Raw genomic sequence first — 19,829 nt, 5'->3', positions numbered from 1 at the left:
GCCATTAAAACATGTCTGCTTTTTTCTTTCATTTTATTATCCTGCCTCCTGCCCCCACCTTGCCGAAAGACAGATTTACACCTCTCGCCCTGACCTTTCCACTCTCCTTTCTTCTCCTTGTTTTGCACTCTTCACTTCTTGTTTGGTGTCTTCCTGCCCATCCTTCCTCCTGCACCTCCTCTCCTCTCAGCACATTGTTATCAGAATGGACCTTTGCAGAATATTTTGGAAACTAAAGGGATCTTTTGCCTTTAGGGAAAAGCTGCATCACAATGTTGCAAACTGCAAAAGCTAATGGGCTCATTATTGTTTGTAATACTTACAATACATGTTCAGAGATATAGGTTCTGAAGCATTTTAATCAATCGTAGCAACACTATTCAAAAGCCAAACTAAATCGTCTGTATGTGTGTGATGAAGTCTGGTTTTAGACAGTGGTGTAAAGTAACTAAGTACATTTACTCAAGTACTATACTTAAGTACAATTTTGAGGGACTTTACCTGAGTATTTCAATGTTTTGCTACTTTGTACTTCTACCCCAAAACAATTCAGAGGTAAATGGTGTACTTCTACTCCACTACATGTATTTAATACCTTTAGTTACTTTACAGATGTGGATGAATGATGTGAAATATAATCAAGTGTTAAATCAGACTTTAGTTCCACCTGGAGTAAATTCACCAGCTACCCTGCAGTATACAAAGTCATTACAACTAGCTGCACCTTCACCAGCTTTGAGAACACTTTCATGATCAATCATTATAAAACATATCATATATATTATTCTGAAATGGACCAATCTGCACAACGACTACTTTTACTGTCGCTACTTTCACTATATTTTGATGATAATACTTTTCTACCTTTACTTGAATGTAGGACTTTTACTTGTAGCAGATTATTCCTACATTCTGGTACTTTTAATCAAGTCCAAGATCTGAGTACTTCCTGAGTACTTCCTCCACCTCTGGTTTATGGAGTATTGCGTTGGATGTTAAAAACTGTGGAGCAGCAAAGTGAAGAAGTAATGTGTGTTCAGTATTCAGCAGAGCAGAACAGCGCAGAGTAAAACGGGCTTTAATTCAGCCAGATTGGGATTTCAGACGTGACGCCCCGCTGTTACACACACACTGTCAGCACATTCCTCCAGCTGGCTGCTGCACACACACACACACACACACACACACACACACACACACACACACACACACACACACACACACACACACACACACACACACACACACACACACACACACACACACACACACACACACACACACACACACACACGCCTGCATACTCCAAACACATGACCACAAGCACACATGAGGCTGCTAAGAGAATGAGCATGTGCATATTTAATGTATATCACGAAGAAAATATGTCTCCCTGTGTGTTTTACGAGTGTGTGTGAAGGTCGCTGCAGATGATTTATCAGTGGGAAAGATGCATGATGGAGCCCTGCAGGGCAGAGGTGTGTAGCTCTGTTTGTGTAATCCCTGTGTCTCCATTTAATGGGATTTGGTGTGTGTGTGTGTGTGTGTGTGTATGTGTGGCCTAGCATTACTATACTTGTGGGGACCTAAATCTGTTTACACAGTCACGTGTGGGGACTCGCCTTCCTTATGGGGACAAATTGGAGGTCCCCATGAGGGGAATCATTAATTTTAGGGTGAAGACTTGGTAAGGTTTAGGGTAAGGGTTAGGCATGTGTTGGTTATGGTTAAGGTTAGGATAAGTCTCCAGGAAATGCATGTAAGTCAATGTAATGTCCCCTGAAGTGATGTATACATGGTATGTGTGTGTGTGTGTGTGTGTGTGTTAAATGTTATTAGTTTGTATTTGCGGTCTTGTGGATGTTGCATGTGGTTTTATGTAGATATTTAACGTGGGAATGTTTATTCTTTATTATATATAAAAACTATAGTGTGTTCTCCCTTGGCTGGCTAACAAACACACACACGCACACATTAACAATACACATCTGGGACTGAAGGTTAGCATAATGTTGGAGTAAAAAAACATCAGTTGGTGAAAGATAGTCGCTCATACCACTGTGTGTGTGTGTGAGTGCATGTGTGTGTGCAAAGCAATAGGAGAACTAAACGGAGGAAACAGAGAAGGCAAAAAGAGTGTCGTATTCCAGCTGTGTTTGGTATATATTTCTGCATGGGAGTGAGAGTGTGTGTTATTATATTCCTTGCCTGTCCAACATAGCTCTGAAACATTAAACCTTACAGCAATGTGAAACTGGGCAGCGGGTCCGACATCAAACCCACGAAGAGTTACGGCAGTGTGTGTGTGCAGAGACAGTTTGATGTGCGCTACACGGAGATATATGGACGCACAGGACGCAGCCACCTCAAACATCTCATGTTTTACATGTGGGAGGAAGCCAGAAGCAAATGACGTATTTGCTGACCAAACGCTTATGTCTTATGAAAAATATGAGCGGTGGCGTCATGTGCATAACTCACAGCAAGACATCGTGCAGCTACCTGACCCAAAACTACACAATATCCCAAATATGTGCGGAGAATATATTACTGCAGACTGGAAAAGATCATGTATTATGCAAAGGCAGAGCATGAAAGGGCTGTGTTCCTTCCAGTGCGTTGTCAAGTAATCACATACGCATGCAACAATTCTCATAAGCATCTGCAGACATGGAGGCTTTACTGTAAAGAAGAATATCTAATGTGTTCAGGGTGAGAGCTGGAGCTACTTTTGATCAGAAAACAACCCCTACGCAGATTGAAACTTAAGAAAGAGTAAGTGGTGTGGAAGTGTTGGTAGGACTCAATACACAAACAAACTGCTGGGCAACAATAAATAAATAATATCTTAAAAAACAATCAATATTGGTGAGACCAACTAACTGACTTTATGATTCAAACTGAAGGAGGAAAATGTGTTTACGTAACTAATAAACCATTATGTGATACAAATGTATTATTTCACAGGTAATTATAACCTGCCCCTAAAGGCACCAAAACACCCAAATTAGAATAACATCAAAGGGGCAAAACGTGCCTTGAAACGCTGACTTGCGTAGATACATAATTATCAAAACGGCCTTTTCTATTTCATCGAGCCACGTCAAATGTGCCTTTTGCTCCATGGAACCAAGAGGTGTCAATATATCTGAAAATACACAACTTCTATGTAATTGTAGAATTACAGATGCTATGGAAGATATGCCTATGTATTGCTCATGTTTTTACTAGTGGTTTTTAGGTATTTTTAGATGTGACGAAACAGGGGGTGCTATTTGGAGTTTTGTCTGTTGTCTGTGTTGACCTGGTCTGTGGACAATAGGTATTATGTTTTTATGGAAACAAAGAGTCACATCACAGTTCAGAGTTAGGACAAAGGGGTGTCTGATGAAGATGGTAACCACTATGGAAGTATACATGAGCATAGTAGAGAAGTAAATATAGCTAGATTTAAACATCCCACTGGAATCTGTTAAATGTAGTCTTGCATGTGTGTCAGTGTGTGTGTTTGTATGTTGCTATTGCATTTGTGTTTATATGTACATGATGCCTGTTCATCATTGGGCCTGTATTTTTGGAAATGGGCAATAAATCAATCATAGCCTGCTTGCACACGTGCACTCACACATGCCAGTGCACGTACCAAAACAAGGCCGCGCATTCTAAAGCGCTGATGCTTGTAGTAATTGCACGGGTTGTTACCACGGTGATAAAATGGCCAATAACTTGCTCACCTGGCCTGTGAATGGACATGCCGCTGGACACACACACACTCTCTGTCTCTCCCTCAAAAACAAAGAAGTGCTACATACGGTAGAAAAACACAGAGTGCAGGAAAACTAAATCACAGCCCATGCCTTCATTTTCCCATCATGCCACAGTAAAAGATAGTCCCACAGCGCGTATAAACAGGCAGGACATGCTAACACTGACATTTCTTGTTGGCTTCAATTTCTGCCCGAAACAGAGTTCCACTAAATTAGGCCTCGTTGTAAGGTCTCAGTGAGGATGTAAAACGGCAGAAAATACAGGGAGTCTTCGGACTGCTGGACTCCTCTTGGCTGCACTTAAAATGCAAACCCATCCATTAAAATCACATTCGACTGCAGCTGAGTTACAGCATATGCATGAGTGTGTGCGGGTGTCTGTGGATGAAATCAATCATATGAAGAGCTGGACAGCGGTACATGGTTATTCCATTAACACACTTCTTACTTCTATGGCTTTAAAGTGCTGAGCGAAAGAGGGGGGAGATAAAAGTAGAAAGGAGAGGGAGAGGTAAGGACAGGAAGAGGAAAGCGGGAGTTGACGAGGTGTCAGGTGATGATCAAATCAGGGTGACCAGTGCCCACCTTCCTGGAACACTGAGGCAACATGGGAAACTACTGGAGATATGATAAGGGCTGCTAAACTCAGGGGAAGTGTTAAAGGGTGAGTCTTGATCTTAAAGGGGCCCTATTCTGCTCTTTTTCAGGTTCATATTTATATGTAGTGTCTCCCCTGGGACATGTCTCCATGCTTTAATGTTCAAAAAGCTCTTTATTGTCTTCATACTGCCTGTGCTGCAGCACATCTTTTCACCCTCTGTCTGAAACCAGAGCCCAGTCTGCTCTGATTGGTTAACTGGGCTAGGTTGTGATTGATCAACCTGCTTACGGTACGTCCACACGGCAGCGTGTGTTGAAGCTTGCCGGTGGGCGTGTCTGGCGTGCGACCAACAACCAATCACATTAATCTCCCGCCCCGGACACACAAGCATGCGGTTTGATTGGCTAGTGCTTGTACTGTCATATGATTTGATTGGCTGGCGCTTCTGTCGACGCTTGAAAAGTTGAACTTTCGAAGCGAGCAACGGAGGCAAAGCGACACGACGGAACCACAATGCAGTTCGGCAAAGCGCGACGTCACCACATTCAAAGTGAATGGGAAGCGTCTTCGTTGAAGCACGCAACGCTGCCATGTGGACGGGCCGTTAGAGATGTCCCGCCTTTGTGGGGGAAACTTCTGAAGCAATTGGAGTCAGGACTCAAAGAGAGACACAATAGAGAGCTGGATCTTTTATGGCAAACACTGACGGTTTATTTGGAGCTTCGGCCGGAGAATTCACAAGACATGTCCCGGGCCACGAGTTGACCACACGATCAATTCTGAAGACCCCTCCTGTAGCTCCAGGTTTTAACTCGTTCAGAGTGTAATAATCAACATTCTTCAATAGATAGACTAAACAGCTGAGGACACTGAATCACATTTGTTGTCGCTTATGGCTCGGGGTCATCTACACCCCGAGAAGGATGTGTTCCACAACAATAACTATCTCTGACAGAGAGGTGCCCGGTCATAAACTGGCAACATCAACAATATGCTAGGGCAGCCCCTCCTTATGGGAGATAACGGCTGCTCAAGGTTGGTCAGCTGCGTCAGATGGCGAAGGAGGACATGCAGGGCAAATTATTCCCCAACACCGCCCTTTAGCCTATCACGTAATGTTTTGAAGTGCCGTGATAGCAATGGGGCTCTGTGGCAATGTCAGTCTGTCAGTCCAAACCAAAATACCAACTATAGAAGGGGTTGCCATGAAACTTTGAACAAACATTGAAAATGCCCAGAATAATAAATCATACTGACTTTGATGATCCTTTAACCTTTTCTCTCCCACCACTATGAGGTTTTCAGTGAAATGTCTCAATTTAGCACACATATATGTTTCCCTAAGGATTAACTGGAAAAAAAATACTCTGACTTTTTCTCTAGCACCATCATCAAAATGATTATGTGTCCACTTAGGTAGGATTAAGTACCTGAATAACTGATGATATTCGGATCCTGTTGGCTATTCTTTTGAAAAAACAATGTGGTGGTACAGCCTTACACAACTGCTAATAAAGCCTTAAACACAGCCTCTTTCTTCTAAGTGCCTTTAAATGTTTTCAAATCTGAATAAAATGATGGAAAATGTGGAGATAGACAGCTTTAGGGACAAGGGGAATATGTAGGCAGACAGATAGAAATACATGTTCCCCAGTGGTGTGTTTGTGTCTTTGGAAACATGATAAATTACATAAATGTCCGGCGCTCGATGTTTACGTTCAGCTGTTATACATGTTAACATAAATAAAGTTGTAAAAAGTGTGTGTCTTACTTCATCTCCAGGACCTCCTCCAGGTGCTTCCGCCGCTCGGCCCGCAGCGACGTCAGGTGACCTTCCTTCTCAGCCAGTGAGAGTTGAGTTGATGACAGCTTGGCCTTCATCACGTCCAGTTCCTGCTTCACCTTCTCCATGGCAACCAGCAGGTCGTCCACCTGACACACACACACACACACACACACACACACACACACACACACACACACACACACACACACACACACACACACACACACACACACACACACACACACATAAAGTAAGATATTTTAACGTGAATCTGATAATGTTAATATATTGATGTTTTCCTTCAGCTTCCTATATGTGTGTGTTTCTGTGTGTGTGGGTATTTGACAGCTTCTGTTCTTTTGAAATGATTTAATAATTGTTCTGTTTTTACATGAAAAGCTCTATTTTGGAACATCAAATGATTTTCTTCACCATGCTTTCTTTTATTTTCTCTTCTACAATTTAAATAATTAATCTCTGTTTTTGTCGAGGTGTGTTTCAGTTTGTAAGTTTAATGTTTGTTGTCACTGTACAGTAATTCGCACACGTCATACATTCTCCCTTGGGTATTTCTTTCTCTTTTTTCTAGTTGTGTACTCCCTATTTCTCTTTTACTCAAATAAAAAAGAGAAGCAAGGAGTGTGGGACAGAAAAACATTTTTTTAGAGAAAGAACAAGAGAGAAAGATAATCAGAAAGGTACATATATTTCCTCAGAAAACACATGGCATCAGCAAAAAAAAGGAAGATGAGCTAAATCTGAAAGCAGTTCCTGTTCAGAGATAAAATAAGAGTTGACAGGTAAAATACTCAGTTTACTGGGTACAGGAGGTCTGCTTTAACATCAGCATGAATGAATGAATGAATGCATACCACAAGCTGTACAACACTTACAAGTTCCCATGCTGCTGTTACTTCAATACAAGTGTGACATATTGGAATAAAAAGAAAACTGAATGGTGAAGACATGAATGAAGGATGAAATGTGTAGTAAAATAGTGGTGACTGAGTGAGGTTTGTAATGATTATTTGTTACCTTTGACCACCTAAAGCCGGCTGTGGTGAACTCATGCATTGGAATGTGAGAGAGCTGCATACAAAAAGAGCAAAGACAGAGAGATATGGGGTAGGAGAGAGGAAACAGAGAAAGGAAATGGGATGGTTAAATGTGGGGGGGGACACACACACACACACAGAAATACATATAACAGAGGGAGAAGGAGAATGGGTACAGAAAAGGGGAAATGGCAGAGTGGACATAGGAAGGAAAAGGGGAGGATGAGAGTAGGAGAGAGGTGTTATAGGGCATACATAGAAGTGGTAAGGAGGTGGAAGAGAAGCGGGAGATATGACAGAAACAACAAACATGCAGAGAGGAAAAGCAGAGGAGAAACGAGAAGAAAGAGAAACATTGTAAAAAAGCTCAAGTGAAAAGATATACTGTAAAGCGAAAGAAACAAATGCTAAGCACAAGAGATAACCAGATCAAACGCTGAACAGTCAGAAGCACAGGCAGCGTTACAAATGCAATTCAGACGAGACAGAGAGGAGGGAAGTGAAGATGAGTGTGAAATAAGGACAGAGAATGAAGAAATAGAGCTGGAAGGCTAACAGAGATGTAGAGTTTGAAGGATGGAGGGATGCAGGGAGGGTGAGGAGGAGTGACGAGGCCCGGCTGGAAAAGAAAAGGAGGAGGAGAGGAGGGGAGGGGAGCAAAGAGGAGACACACTCATCCACCTCTCTTTAGTGATCACACACAGATATGACTCAAGTCTAGCAGAAAAGGTTCAGTGTATTTTCTTGTGGTTTGGTTAACCTCTTTTGTCAGCAAACCCTGGGACAGTTCCTCTCTTCTCGCACACATAAACACAAACAGGTTTTCAATATATGTGCCAATATAAAGTCACCGTGTGTGTGTTCCTGTTTTGCCAGTGTGTGCCAATGCTATTATAAGCCATGTGTGTGCATTTAAACAGACCTCATTAAGGGAGGAAGTTGTCATCGTTTCATAAATGATGATGTGAAAGCCTAATTGCAGTGACGCGGTTAAGGAAACGGGAACACAACAATATTTATTTACAATTTACTCTTGTGTATAGAGACACGTTTCCAAGTAAGAAAACCAAAGTGGCGTCTGCCCTGGCTGCTGCTGAATGCCATATTGTGCTGGGACTGCTATTTAAACGGCGTGCTATTTAAATAGCAGTTAGCACTCCTTTCCGCCATGATTGTGTGTGTATGGATTATGTGGAGCGCCGTCCTGTGCGTAGCTGTCCTGTCAGTGAGCACAGATGTGTCTCAGGCTCAGTGAATGGTGTTGACGTTGGATGAGGACCGCGCCGAGTGTGTGTCTGCCATCTCCACTGGTTTCACCGCACGCTGCCGTTTCTGCTCCTTCCTCCTTCACTGAAGCATTTCATCTGGAGGACGCTCTCCAGCACACCGCCCTGGCCTAAATGGCCTCCGTTACGTCTAATTAAAGCTGTCACTTGTAGCATTTCAGAGTATTTCAATATATTCATGCCAAATTAAATGTGAGAGTTTGGCACAATTACTGTAAACATATTATGCCACAGTCTACTTCAGGAGGATACACATGTTGGATGGGATTATTCCATCTTTCCTTTCCTTTTATTGTGAAAACCCAAAGCCTTAGGCCTCGTTGATCTTCTTGTATTTAAGCCATGCGTTATTATTACTAGATCTGCTTTTTCTTTTTTGGATAAGTTGCTCCATAGACTACAGAACCACAGGAACTATATAGAAAGAGGAACTTATAGCTCCTTTAGTGTATGTTGTATCTGCTTTCTGACTGGATCTGAAGAAAGAAAGATTAGGGAATTATAAGGAATATTAAAAACATGGCTATGTATGAGTAAACAACACAGACTCATCATGTTTGTAAACTATGGAACTAATAATATGATTCAAAGGAGACCTGCCAAGGTGGAAAAAGATAACTTTGTGCCTTCTGAGTGATTCATGGTTGTCTTGCCGTAGTAGAAATGAGTATTTAGTACCACCCTTGCAGCAGGCGACAATGGCCTTGGTACTAAATACAGACTTGCTCGTCCAGTCTAAATGCAGGCTAGAGTCCTACATTCCTGAAATGGTTCCTGGGCCTCCTGAAAGGTCAGTGCAAAGGAAACAGGCTACATATACAGTATGTCCTCCTAAAGAAATATAACCACAGGCTAAAACGGTTACGTTCCAGTGACAAAGCCCTCTAGCGGCTTTTTCCTTCACTATCAAAGGAGACAACAGGTGAGGTTATTATAGAGCGACAAACAGTGAGGAGGTCGGGTTGGATGGATGTGTCCACAAAACTCTGACTTCAACACAAAGTTATAATTGTATTTATGATGACATCCTGCTATCATTAACTAAATAGAAATGTCAACCTAACCATGATCTTTCTGCAACCAACCATTATCAGATCAGTAAAAAGGATGTCTTTTTCGAAGGTAATAAACCTGCACACATGTTATATATTGTATGCTCATGACTCTGGATGATTTGCGCTCAGGAAAATGATTTGTATGTTTATTTCTATGCACACATTATGTATCTGCTTTCTCAAATCACTACAGCTGCATCACATTTCTAGAATCAAATCTCCAAAAATGTATTTTCAGTAGCATCATTCCTACAAAAGAAATATCCAAAGCAGTGTGGCCCCCACCAACATTAACCCTGGGTGAGCAGTAAAATGTGTGTCTGTATGTGTCTGTCCAGAAGCAGCCAGGTGAGCAGAGGTCAGAGAGGACGGCCAACAGAGAGGCAGGAGCAACAATCAGCCGACTGCACTGCCAACAGCTACAGGGTCTGTTTTCTCAGCGCAGCTTTCATGCCTACAGCACACGCTGTTTTTTCCCACTTGTCAAAACCAATCCCGGCTCCGAGGAACAGTTCCCATCTCCATGCCCTCGTTACGTCTCTGGCACCCAGGGGAGCGACACACACACTCCCTCTGGTCTGAGGTGGAATCCATTAAACCCTTCCCTTCTGAGCCTCCCTCAGCATCACTATGAGCTTTGCTACTGTCCTAATATAGATAACAATATTACAAATTGGAGTGGTGGGGCTCGTACTGAATTTGAGAAATAGCTGTTTGTGCGCTTGAGCTGAAGTGGACAAAATACAAGCTGTTCTTTAAATAGGGATTTATTTACCTCTGGGCAAACACACACACACACACACACACACACACACACACACACACACACACACACACACACACACACACACACACACACACACACACACACACACACACACACACCACACACACACACACACACACACACACACACACACACACACACACACACACAGCTGAATGAGCTCAGTTGGCACAGGGTGTTCTGCTTCTGCCATTAGCCACCTTTGGCAAAGCGATGTTTAGCTATGTCAGAAAGGCTTTCTATGTCGCCCCTAAGATGTTTGTCTGTGTGTGCTTCCTAGTGTGCGTGTCTAAATGTCCCAGCAAAGACAGGAAATAAAGGAAATCCTCAGGAGGGATTAAAAATAATAACTGATAGGGGTTTAGGGAAAGGTTTGGGTCACACATGAACTGGTTTTGGGTAGGCATCCTCTTTAGTCATGCACACCGTATACTGTGTGTGTTTGCTACTGACCTGTTTCTCAGAGTGTGTGCGTGAATGCTCCTCCTGGGCGAGCACCACCTCCCTCTCCGCGGTGATCTGAACGCTTTCCCTCAGCGCCTCCTCCAGCTCCTCGATGCGCTCCTCCTTCTGACGGAGGGAGTCCTGCAGAGAGAAAGCACACAATGTGAGGAGAGCGGAAACTTTAGCCGTGCTGATAAAAAGTTTATTGATTTAGCTCTTATTAAGAAGCATACACATAGTATGTACAGTTCTGTGACTGTATTTTGGCTCATCAAGGGTTTTCATAATAATTGAAAGAGGCCCTGATGCCTTTTGAGGGGTTTCCTCTCCTGTAGTGTGTTCTATAGGTTTCTGTGCATGTAAATGGTCTGCAAAGGCTACAATCCTTGTGTTGTGGTTTGTACTAATATGAACCTGAAAATGAGCAGAGTTTAATTGAATTGTTCTCCTTAAACATTAATTACATAAGCAGGTATTTTGTAATGGACCCAAGTATCAGATCAATTAAATATTGTATTTCATGATGACATCAGATAAAGGTTTACAGATCCTGAAAGCTTTAGTCAGGGGAGCATATATTTCCACATTTGTTTCCAATCCACTTAAAAAATAAGGGACAAATCGATGTGAAATCACAAAGCAAACATCATGCTTGCAGTAGAGGAAGTTAATAGGATTTATTATCTACTGTATGCACCATGGAAGTCTGTACAAAGTTCTTATGACAATCCTTCGAATACTTCATCTATATATTATACAATTTGGCATCTGGGTCATCAAATGGTTTCATGGGAGGCTTTTCATGTAAAACACTGGCCAGAGAATCCATTGGCTCACATACAGTACAACACCTTGGTCTAGGATACTTCAAATCAAGACTGCATGTTACTAAATGACATCAGTTTGTTGTAACACAGCTTTCTCTGTCACATCTTGCGTAACACGTCCCAAGGGTTAAAACATTGGACACTCTTCATTCCAACGACTGCAATAAGCTGCAAAATATTCGCAAATTAGACAACATCTGATCCTCCAGCGGACTCTGAGGACACTCATGAAGCAGTTTCCAAGTAAAAACGACTACGTGACCTGTCCACCGATTCCCCATAAAGAGCCTTGTGCCAGGGTTCTTGGTTCAATTAGAGTTGAATGAATACCTGATGGAGAGGAGGATGAGACATTACAGTGGCGCTGCACAGACCTCGGAACATCTCCAACATATCTGAACACTGCTCCAGATCCAACATTACTGGCTGTCTAACTATGCAGACTGAGATGGACTTTAATTAGGTTCAATCTTCCTATTGTGCTGAATTAAATAAACGCTCTGAGTTACACACCACATTGCCTTAACTGTGCTGGATAAAGAATGCAGGATTGCTGTCAATTGACACACACACACACACACACACACACACACACACACACACACACACACACACACACACACACACACACACACACTAGCCATGGTCGTAACCGCTGCGGTCTCATAAGTGGGACTGACTCACATAGCTTTCAGCTCATCTCCTAACCACATGCATACACAGAAATGACAAGTTCCCAACTCCTTAAACCAAAGTTCCATCACAGCCACACACAGCCACACACACACACACACACACACACACACACACACACACACACACACACACACACACACACACACACACACACACACACACACACACACACACACACACACACACAGTGTTTTCATCTGCCTCTCATCGGCCACTGAGGTTGTGATTACTGGAAGAGAAGAGGGAGGAGGATGACGAAGATGGACGAGGAAAGAAAAAGGAAATAAAAGTAATGAAGGTATACTGAAATAGGATAAAACGAAAACACATGGCTGCTCATGTTGTGGTCGATCCACACCTCGGCAGACAATTAGGAGATGTTGTCACTCCACGCAAACCCATAGCATTCACTGCATGTTTCAATGTGTGTGTCCTTTATTCCTCCTCTAATCACCTCAGCTCCTTCCTCTTCTTCACTGCTACGACCATGTTCCTCTCCTCTCCACAGGATGTCAATCATCCCCCTTCAGTTACCCGTCATACTCCCAAAGCGAGAGCTGCATGGTGTGTGTGTGGGTGAGAGGAGTGTGTTTGACATTGCCTCAGGCTGCTTCCTGTCACAATTGTCACGTTATGATGAACCGTTGTTGTGATAGCAGACATTATTCAAAGTAGGACGGAGAGAAACTTTTTCCGTCTTACTTTCTTTCCACCCATCTCCCTGCGTAAACTCCCAGCTTCCTCTTCCCACTCATCCCTCCTCTTCCTCCTCTTCCTCCCTTCTCACCTTGATCTGCTGGGAGCTTTGGTTCAGGTTGTCCTCTCTCTTCTTGGCGTCGTCCATCAGCTGGGCGTTCCTGCTCTTCTCCAGCTGCTCCATGTGTTTCAGGTTGGACATCTTCTTCGACTGGTCCTTAATCTGCCTGCACGCACGCGCACACACACACACACACACACACACACACACACACACACACACACACACACACACACACACACACACACACACAATACAAGGGCAAAGTTAATACAATTATTAAGACCTCTCTTATTATCCATGAAAGTAATATTAACCTATATTTGTGTCCCATTACATTCCTGTAAGTCTATGAAACAGTAGGATTTGTTTAGTTTTTAGGAGACATTACTTAGTGTTGACTGCTTCTAAAATATGTCAAATGTAGTTTACATTTGTTTGTTTTTTAAAGGATAAGGTAAGAATAAAGTCAAATAAAAAGATGAAAGTATATCTATGCTATGGAGTAAATCATGATACAAGAGCATGTGCATGCATACAATCAAATGAACACTGTAACTGCCCCCTCCACCCCTTATGATTTTGTTCTGTTTTGTATGTGTGTGAGCCTTGTCTTTGTATCGCTGTCCTTCCTGTTATGTATGCATTGAAAATATACAACAACATCTAAAGCTTTTTTAAAACAGCAATATTGTAAATTATTTCAAAAATGTCGCACAAATCCAGAAACACCCTCAATAAATGATAGTGTTGTGAATCTGGGTCAGGGGTCTTTGTTACATGTCATTCTTCCTCAAATAAAAACACATTTCCAACAGACAAAACATTCAAAAAGTGCCTCAGTATTCTATATGGAAGTATTACTTAAATGAATATATATAAAGGTCCTAATGTGTATCCACTCCAGCAGCTTCAGATCCCCTCTCTGTCTACAGAAACCGTCCACATGTAAGCACACAAACAAACAGCAGCCACACTGATCTGTATTCATTATGCTGGCAGGTCACATGAGTGCAGCTGATGTTTAATACATAGATTCAAACCGTCTCCAACCAAACATATTCAGGACACGCTGCCATTAAGATGATTCTGCAAAACGCTCTGATTAACCATTCTGTGAAATACAATGGCCTTATAAGTTCCCTAAGGGACGATATTATAGAATACAAAGCTGTGGGTGTGTGACTAGATGACATTTGAGATTATCTCCACAGTGGGAAGCATGTAGGTCTGTTCACAGAGGGGATTACTGGGCGTGTAAATCATCATCTGGGGAATGAAGGAGTGATTCCTCTGGGAGCAGAGGGGTCGGGAAGGAGAAAGAGTTTAATCCCTGTTTAAGCTGTCTGAAGGCCATTGTGCCTCTGTCACAGACCTATCAGCTATCACAGCAGCCTGACTCCATCAGGACCGTCCACACACACAGATGTGGACTAACCCCTGCTAATGCCACTGAGGTTTAACAACGTCAACGGACACAGATGAGAGATAAGTCTAAGGAATACATGTGAGCATTCATTTGTAGCTGCTTGCATGCACACCCATCGGTAAGGTTCCAACATAGACACTTAGACAAAACAGATCTGCTGACGACCACATTAGAAACTCATCAACTCAATAAAAGTCATTCTTTTCGCTCTGTATGAATCACAGTCTTTTGTATGTTTGCATTTTTTAAATGCCTGCTCTGTGGAAATGTTTATCCACGTGTGTGCGATAATGTTAGCATAACTTTTTACAGGCTTGTAGATTAATCCATTTTCCTCACTTGCATGGCTGCAGCTGCCAGTAAACGGCTGACCTCCAGAGATGGGAATCAACAGAAAGCTCTGTCACACCAGCAGCAGAGCAGGGCGCTCATGGGAAATCATTTTTTACGAGCCGTACTCTGCATATTTCGTTTCCTAAGGTGTAAACAGGTTCCAATTGTCACAACCTTTGACCTTTGTCCCTGCACCACAGAGCTGTGGGGTTAAATCAGCGCATTTGTTGTGTGTCTGTTATTTCACTTATTTGAACTACTTTATTCTTTTGAGTGCAATCTTCTGTCATAATAGGTATACAGAGTATTTGCTTCCACCTAGTGTAGTAGACTAGTGTTGAAATGTTTGTATGATATCCCTTCTGTTTCATCTTTCCTGTTTATCTAAGCAATACACTAACCTAACCTAAAGTAATGGTAGCATCCATCAAATGGCTTTTACATCAGTCTCACTGCCAGGAAACTTGAGAAATGATATTGGCAGAAGACGGCAACATAAAATCCTCTATGTGTTTGCTAAAAGGTCCAGGGGGCCCAATTCCAAACGTCCAGAGACATTTGGGAAGCAGGAAGAAAAATTCAAATGCAGCAACGGGGCCAAAGCTGCTCTGGGTGCTGAAAGCCCACAGGATAATAATCTTAGTGTTAAAATGCATGTGCGCGTGTGGATTTATTTGTCTTGTTTCTGTGTGCATTTAAAAGGCCTACATGTGTAACAGAATGCATCGTTATCAATCCAAATGGGCTGAAACGCTAAACAGTAAAGCAGATGGAATAAGCGTGGGTTTGGATTCATTAAGGTTGATTTTTATTTCCTTTGTTCTGTCCTGGTTTCAGTTTACACCCTGAATGTGGGATACATTTGAATATTTAAGATCAATGTGGTGCTCTACTACGCCCTGTGTGAGTGCGTAACAGTTCATAAACAGGCAGGAATGTTCCTATTGGAGGATTTCCAGGAAGCTCCAAGAGTCTGGTTAGCTCTCTGAGGTTTCCCCCCTTCATGCTACATTTACTGCAACGAATGCAACTGCATGTAGAATAGACTTTTGGATTCAAACGTTTCAATTGGCCCAACGCTCAGTTTACACTCACCCTCTCTTTCTTCTTTTACAACACTAAACACGTGTTTTTCTCAAACCCTACGGGTTTGCCTGAGAAACGTGCATGTATTGCATCACAGCCACAGTGAGTTCTCCTAGCTGTGGCCTTCACTGAAACCAACTCCTGAGCTTTCCCTCCACTTATTTGCCCCTTGTTTAACATTTTGCATGTGCATGTAAGGCAATCATTTATTTGCAGAGAATGTTAGAGGAAAAATGTACTTTCCTCACAGTCCCCGTTTGCTCCACACTCACTACCTCTCCAAATGCAATATTACTTATCCTTCCTCTGGATGAAGTACTCTCATCAGACCATGGATCATTTCTCCTCTCCTTTCCTCTCCCTGATTACCTACACTCCCTTTTTTGTCACATCCATCTCCTCTGCTTTTCTTTCCCTCTGACTCATACAAACATATAAACCAGGAATCACTACTACGACAGTCAAACAATCATAAACTCCTTTGTTAGCCGAATTTGGGATCTGGATAAGAATCTATTTTATCTCAACGTCAATCATCTGAGATACTAAAGTGACATTTTATCAGCTGTTAATTTAAAAAGCTGACAGGTAATATAAAAGCATCTGCCCACATCCATCTGTGAGGAAGGCGAGACACCACAGGACAAATATTATTTGTATTGTCAATTTGAGAATTTGGGCTGTTTTCCTTCCATAACATGTATTTACATTAGTGGTGTACATACTGACATCAAATGTATGTGCTTCTCACATATTTCCCCTTCTGAAATCTTTGGGATGTTGACTTATCTCAAAACAGAGCCCGGTGGTGTGTAAATGATGCAAGAAGCTCTGTATGGCTGTGAAAAGGCAGGAGAAAGGAAAGTTTCTCTATAGGGTATAATAACGTACCACATTAATATTATCTCTATGTTTGTGATGTAACTGTAATGTTATGACATGGGTTCACATTCAACTGTGAAGCATAAATCATGTGTCAGCCTCAGTTCCTTTCTTTCCACACCACATTTCCTCTCTATGGCTGATCCACAAAACCATATGTGATATGAATATTTAAAAAAAAAGTTGCAGTGGCGAATCTACACATATTTAATTAAACACTAAAACACTTTGATTACTCCGGTTTAAGGAGCAGAGTTGCTGTGTGAACTCGATGGCTCTGCTCAGTGGAGGCATGTGAAGCTGTTTTAATATGTTAAATACTTCCTCCGAATAATTTTAGACTACCGCTGCAGACCGCTGGAGGAGGCCGACTCACAGGAGAGTTAGATCTACCCACAACGCTGCAAACACAACATACAAACGAGCAATAACATACAGGCATATACACTCAATGAGTCACTGGCAAATCTAGCAAAATGTGCTGATAGTGTGGGGGGGACACACACATCGTGGGGGCTGTGAAATGTTCCAAACACAACCTGCTTTTTATTACCGTCTCTCAGTCGGACCACACGCAAATATTTGAAGCTCACACACACAGTTGTTCATGCAACTGCACGTAACATAACATGCATCCACTCTCCAACATCAGCACAGGAATACACACATGCAAACATGGTGGCACACATAGTAAACACACACACACAGACACATAAACAAACAACTCAAATAGTTGTTGAAAAGCACTTTGAACTTCCTACATTTTGCAAAACCTAAAAAGAACCCTAATGTACTGACTGTACACACACACACACACACGCACACGCAGCACACACACACACACACACACATATGAAATATATAAATAAAAACACACTAAAATACAGTACAAACTAGGCATAGCCTTCATTAAAACTTAAAGCTGTAAAAAAGTATGAATGCTGCCGAAAACATACAAACACAAACACACATACAATCTCATAAAATTGAATAAACCTCAAAGTCTCCAAAATATTAAAAAACGTTGTAACCTCCCTCATTAGCATGCTGCTGATATCCAGAAAGCCACATTAAGGTAATATTAATATTACATTTGGAGTCCTGTATAAATATTTGATCAGAATGCTCGGGGGCCTCATGTGTGTTTACTGCACAAAGTTCACCCAACATTAACATCCTTTTTACCATTCTGATTCAGTATACGCTTTGAAACTACAGGAAATATTGGCTTGGTTTTCTAAGCCCATACAAACTATGAAACTGTGAAAGAGGAAGAAAGATCAAAAAAGTCTTGCCCACTTTCGGTGCAGTACAAGGAGGACATGTTGGTGGAATAAAGTAAGAAACTGATGTTTTTGTTTGGAGAAAAACTGTAGAAAATTCCTGAGTTGGAGACAGAGAGCAATTTTTGTAATATCTAATTTAATAGCGTCTGTCTTCATATGTACCACATTTCAGAGATAATAAATAACAGTAACAGTTAGCATGCGACAGAGAGCTGCAGTTGATCTTGGGCTCTGTCATTGTTTTAAAAATGGAGAGCGACAGATTGCCAGAATTAAATACTGACCCTGTTCTTCAGGCCTTATGTTTGTCTTTTGATCTGAACTCTAGATTACAGACTGAGTGAACAGAACCACCATTAAAATGTCTCCATACTGATATTATGCTGTTAACTAAGTGTGATGATACATTACATTACAATAATGTTCTGTTGGGGGCTTATAGAAGCCTCTGGAACTTCAACAGCTCAAAAGACATTGATTTATCACGCCATGAAAAATTCATCATATTTTATAATTGTACATACATTTCTTATAAACATGATAATGAGGGGTGAGTAAATTGTTTATTGATTAATTAATTAATTGTTTTGTCTATAAAGTGGCTGATATATAATCAAATTGACCATTATCATTTTGGGGAAATGTCCAACAACTTCTTTTATTTGAATATCCAAACTGCAAATACTAACACATACAACAACTGTGCAGCTAGACCTGGTTTTGCATGTTTTTCTTACAAACGATTGATCATTATACTAAAAAGCAATTTATTATAGGGCATACAGTAATAAGTTACAGGGAGCAGCTACTTTAAACTGTACTGTAGATGCCTCTTTTCTGAATACTGAACAAAAAGAGTATTTCATTTCCCCTCAGTACGGGAATGGTGTGTGTGTGCAGGTCTTTTAATTTAACTCTCAGCACTCATTCCCACTGTAGTGTTGTCACCTAATGGCTGGCATTCTTTCTTGTATTTGTGAGAGAGAAAAAATGTGTTTGTGTGTGCCAGTGATAGTGTGTCTGTGTGTGTGTGCATGTGTGTGCCTGTGATAGGGTGTTAGTGTGTGTGCCTGTGATAGGGTGTGTGTTTGTGTGTGTGCGTGTCTGTGATAGTGTGTTAGTGTGTGTGCCTGTGGTTAGCGTGTGTGTCTGTGATAGGGTGTTAGTGTGTGTGTGTGTGTGTGTGTGTGTGTGGTGTGGTGTTGTGTGTGTGTGTGTGTGTGTGTGTGTGTGTGTGTGTGTGTGTGTGTGTGTGTGTTTGTGTGTGTGTGTGCGTGCGTGCGTGCGTGTGATAGCATAGGGGAGGTGTGTGGCTCAGTGGGTTAATGCGCTGATCTTCGAATCAGAGGATAGCAAGTTCGAGTCCCACTGCAGTCAGCATGTCGTTGTGTCCCTGAGACACTTCACCCCAAATTGCTCCTGTGGGGATTGTCCACAGTATTGAGTATGTAAGTTGCTTTGGATAAAACATGTAATGTTTGTATGTGTGTGCGCCTGTGATAGTGTGTTTGTGTGTGTGTGCCTGTTGTTGTCACCCATTAGCTGACAAATCCCTGCGCCACCTCAATGCTCAGTCATACGGGCCCTCAAAGGGATCCCTCACACACACAAGCACACACTCTCTCTCTCACACAGAGAAACGATGCAATCCCCTTTTAAGATACAGAAACCTTGATGTCAGACATTTGGCAGTGGATGAGGAGTTCCTTATCTCAAGATCAAAACAACCAGAAAAAAAGACAAAGCGAGGGA

General features: G+C 41.9%; 1 protein-coding gene across 1 annotated transcript in view; it reads right to left on the bottom strand.

Moving 5' to 3' along the window:
* Positions 1-13,227, bottom strand: part of LOC117542865 (ELKS/Rab6-interacting/CAST family member 1-like) — a gene marked incomplete at its 5' end in the record, with an annotated part of 67,110 nt that extends 53,883 nt beyond the window's left edge. The window contains 3 exon segments of the mRNA XM_034210750.1: positions 6,140-6,300; positions 10,791-10,922; positions 13,092-13,227. Coding sequence (XP_034066641.1) covers positions 6,140-6,300; positions 10,791-10,922; positions 13,092-13,227 — 429 coding nt within the window.
* Between the last annotated feature and the right edge of the window lie 6,602 nt (positions 13,228-19,829).

The sequence above is a fragment of the Gymnodraco acuticeps genome, unplaced genomic scaffold, assembly GCF_902827175.1.
Source record: "Gymnodraco acuticeps unplaced genomic scaffold, fGymAcu1.1, whole genome shotgun sequence".
In the NCBI taxonomy this organism is placed as follows: domain Eukaryota; kingdom Metazoa; phylum Chordata; class Actinopteri; order Perciformes; family Bathydraconidae; genus Gymnodraco; species Gymnodraco acuticeps.
This window is presented reverse-complemented; position numbering and strand designations above follow the sequence as displayed.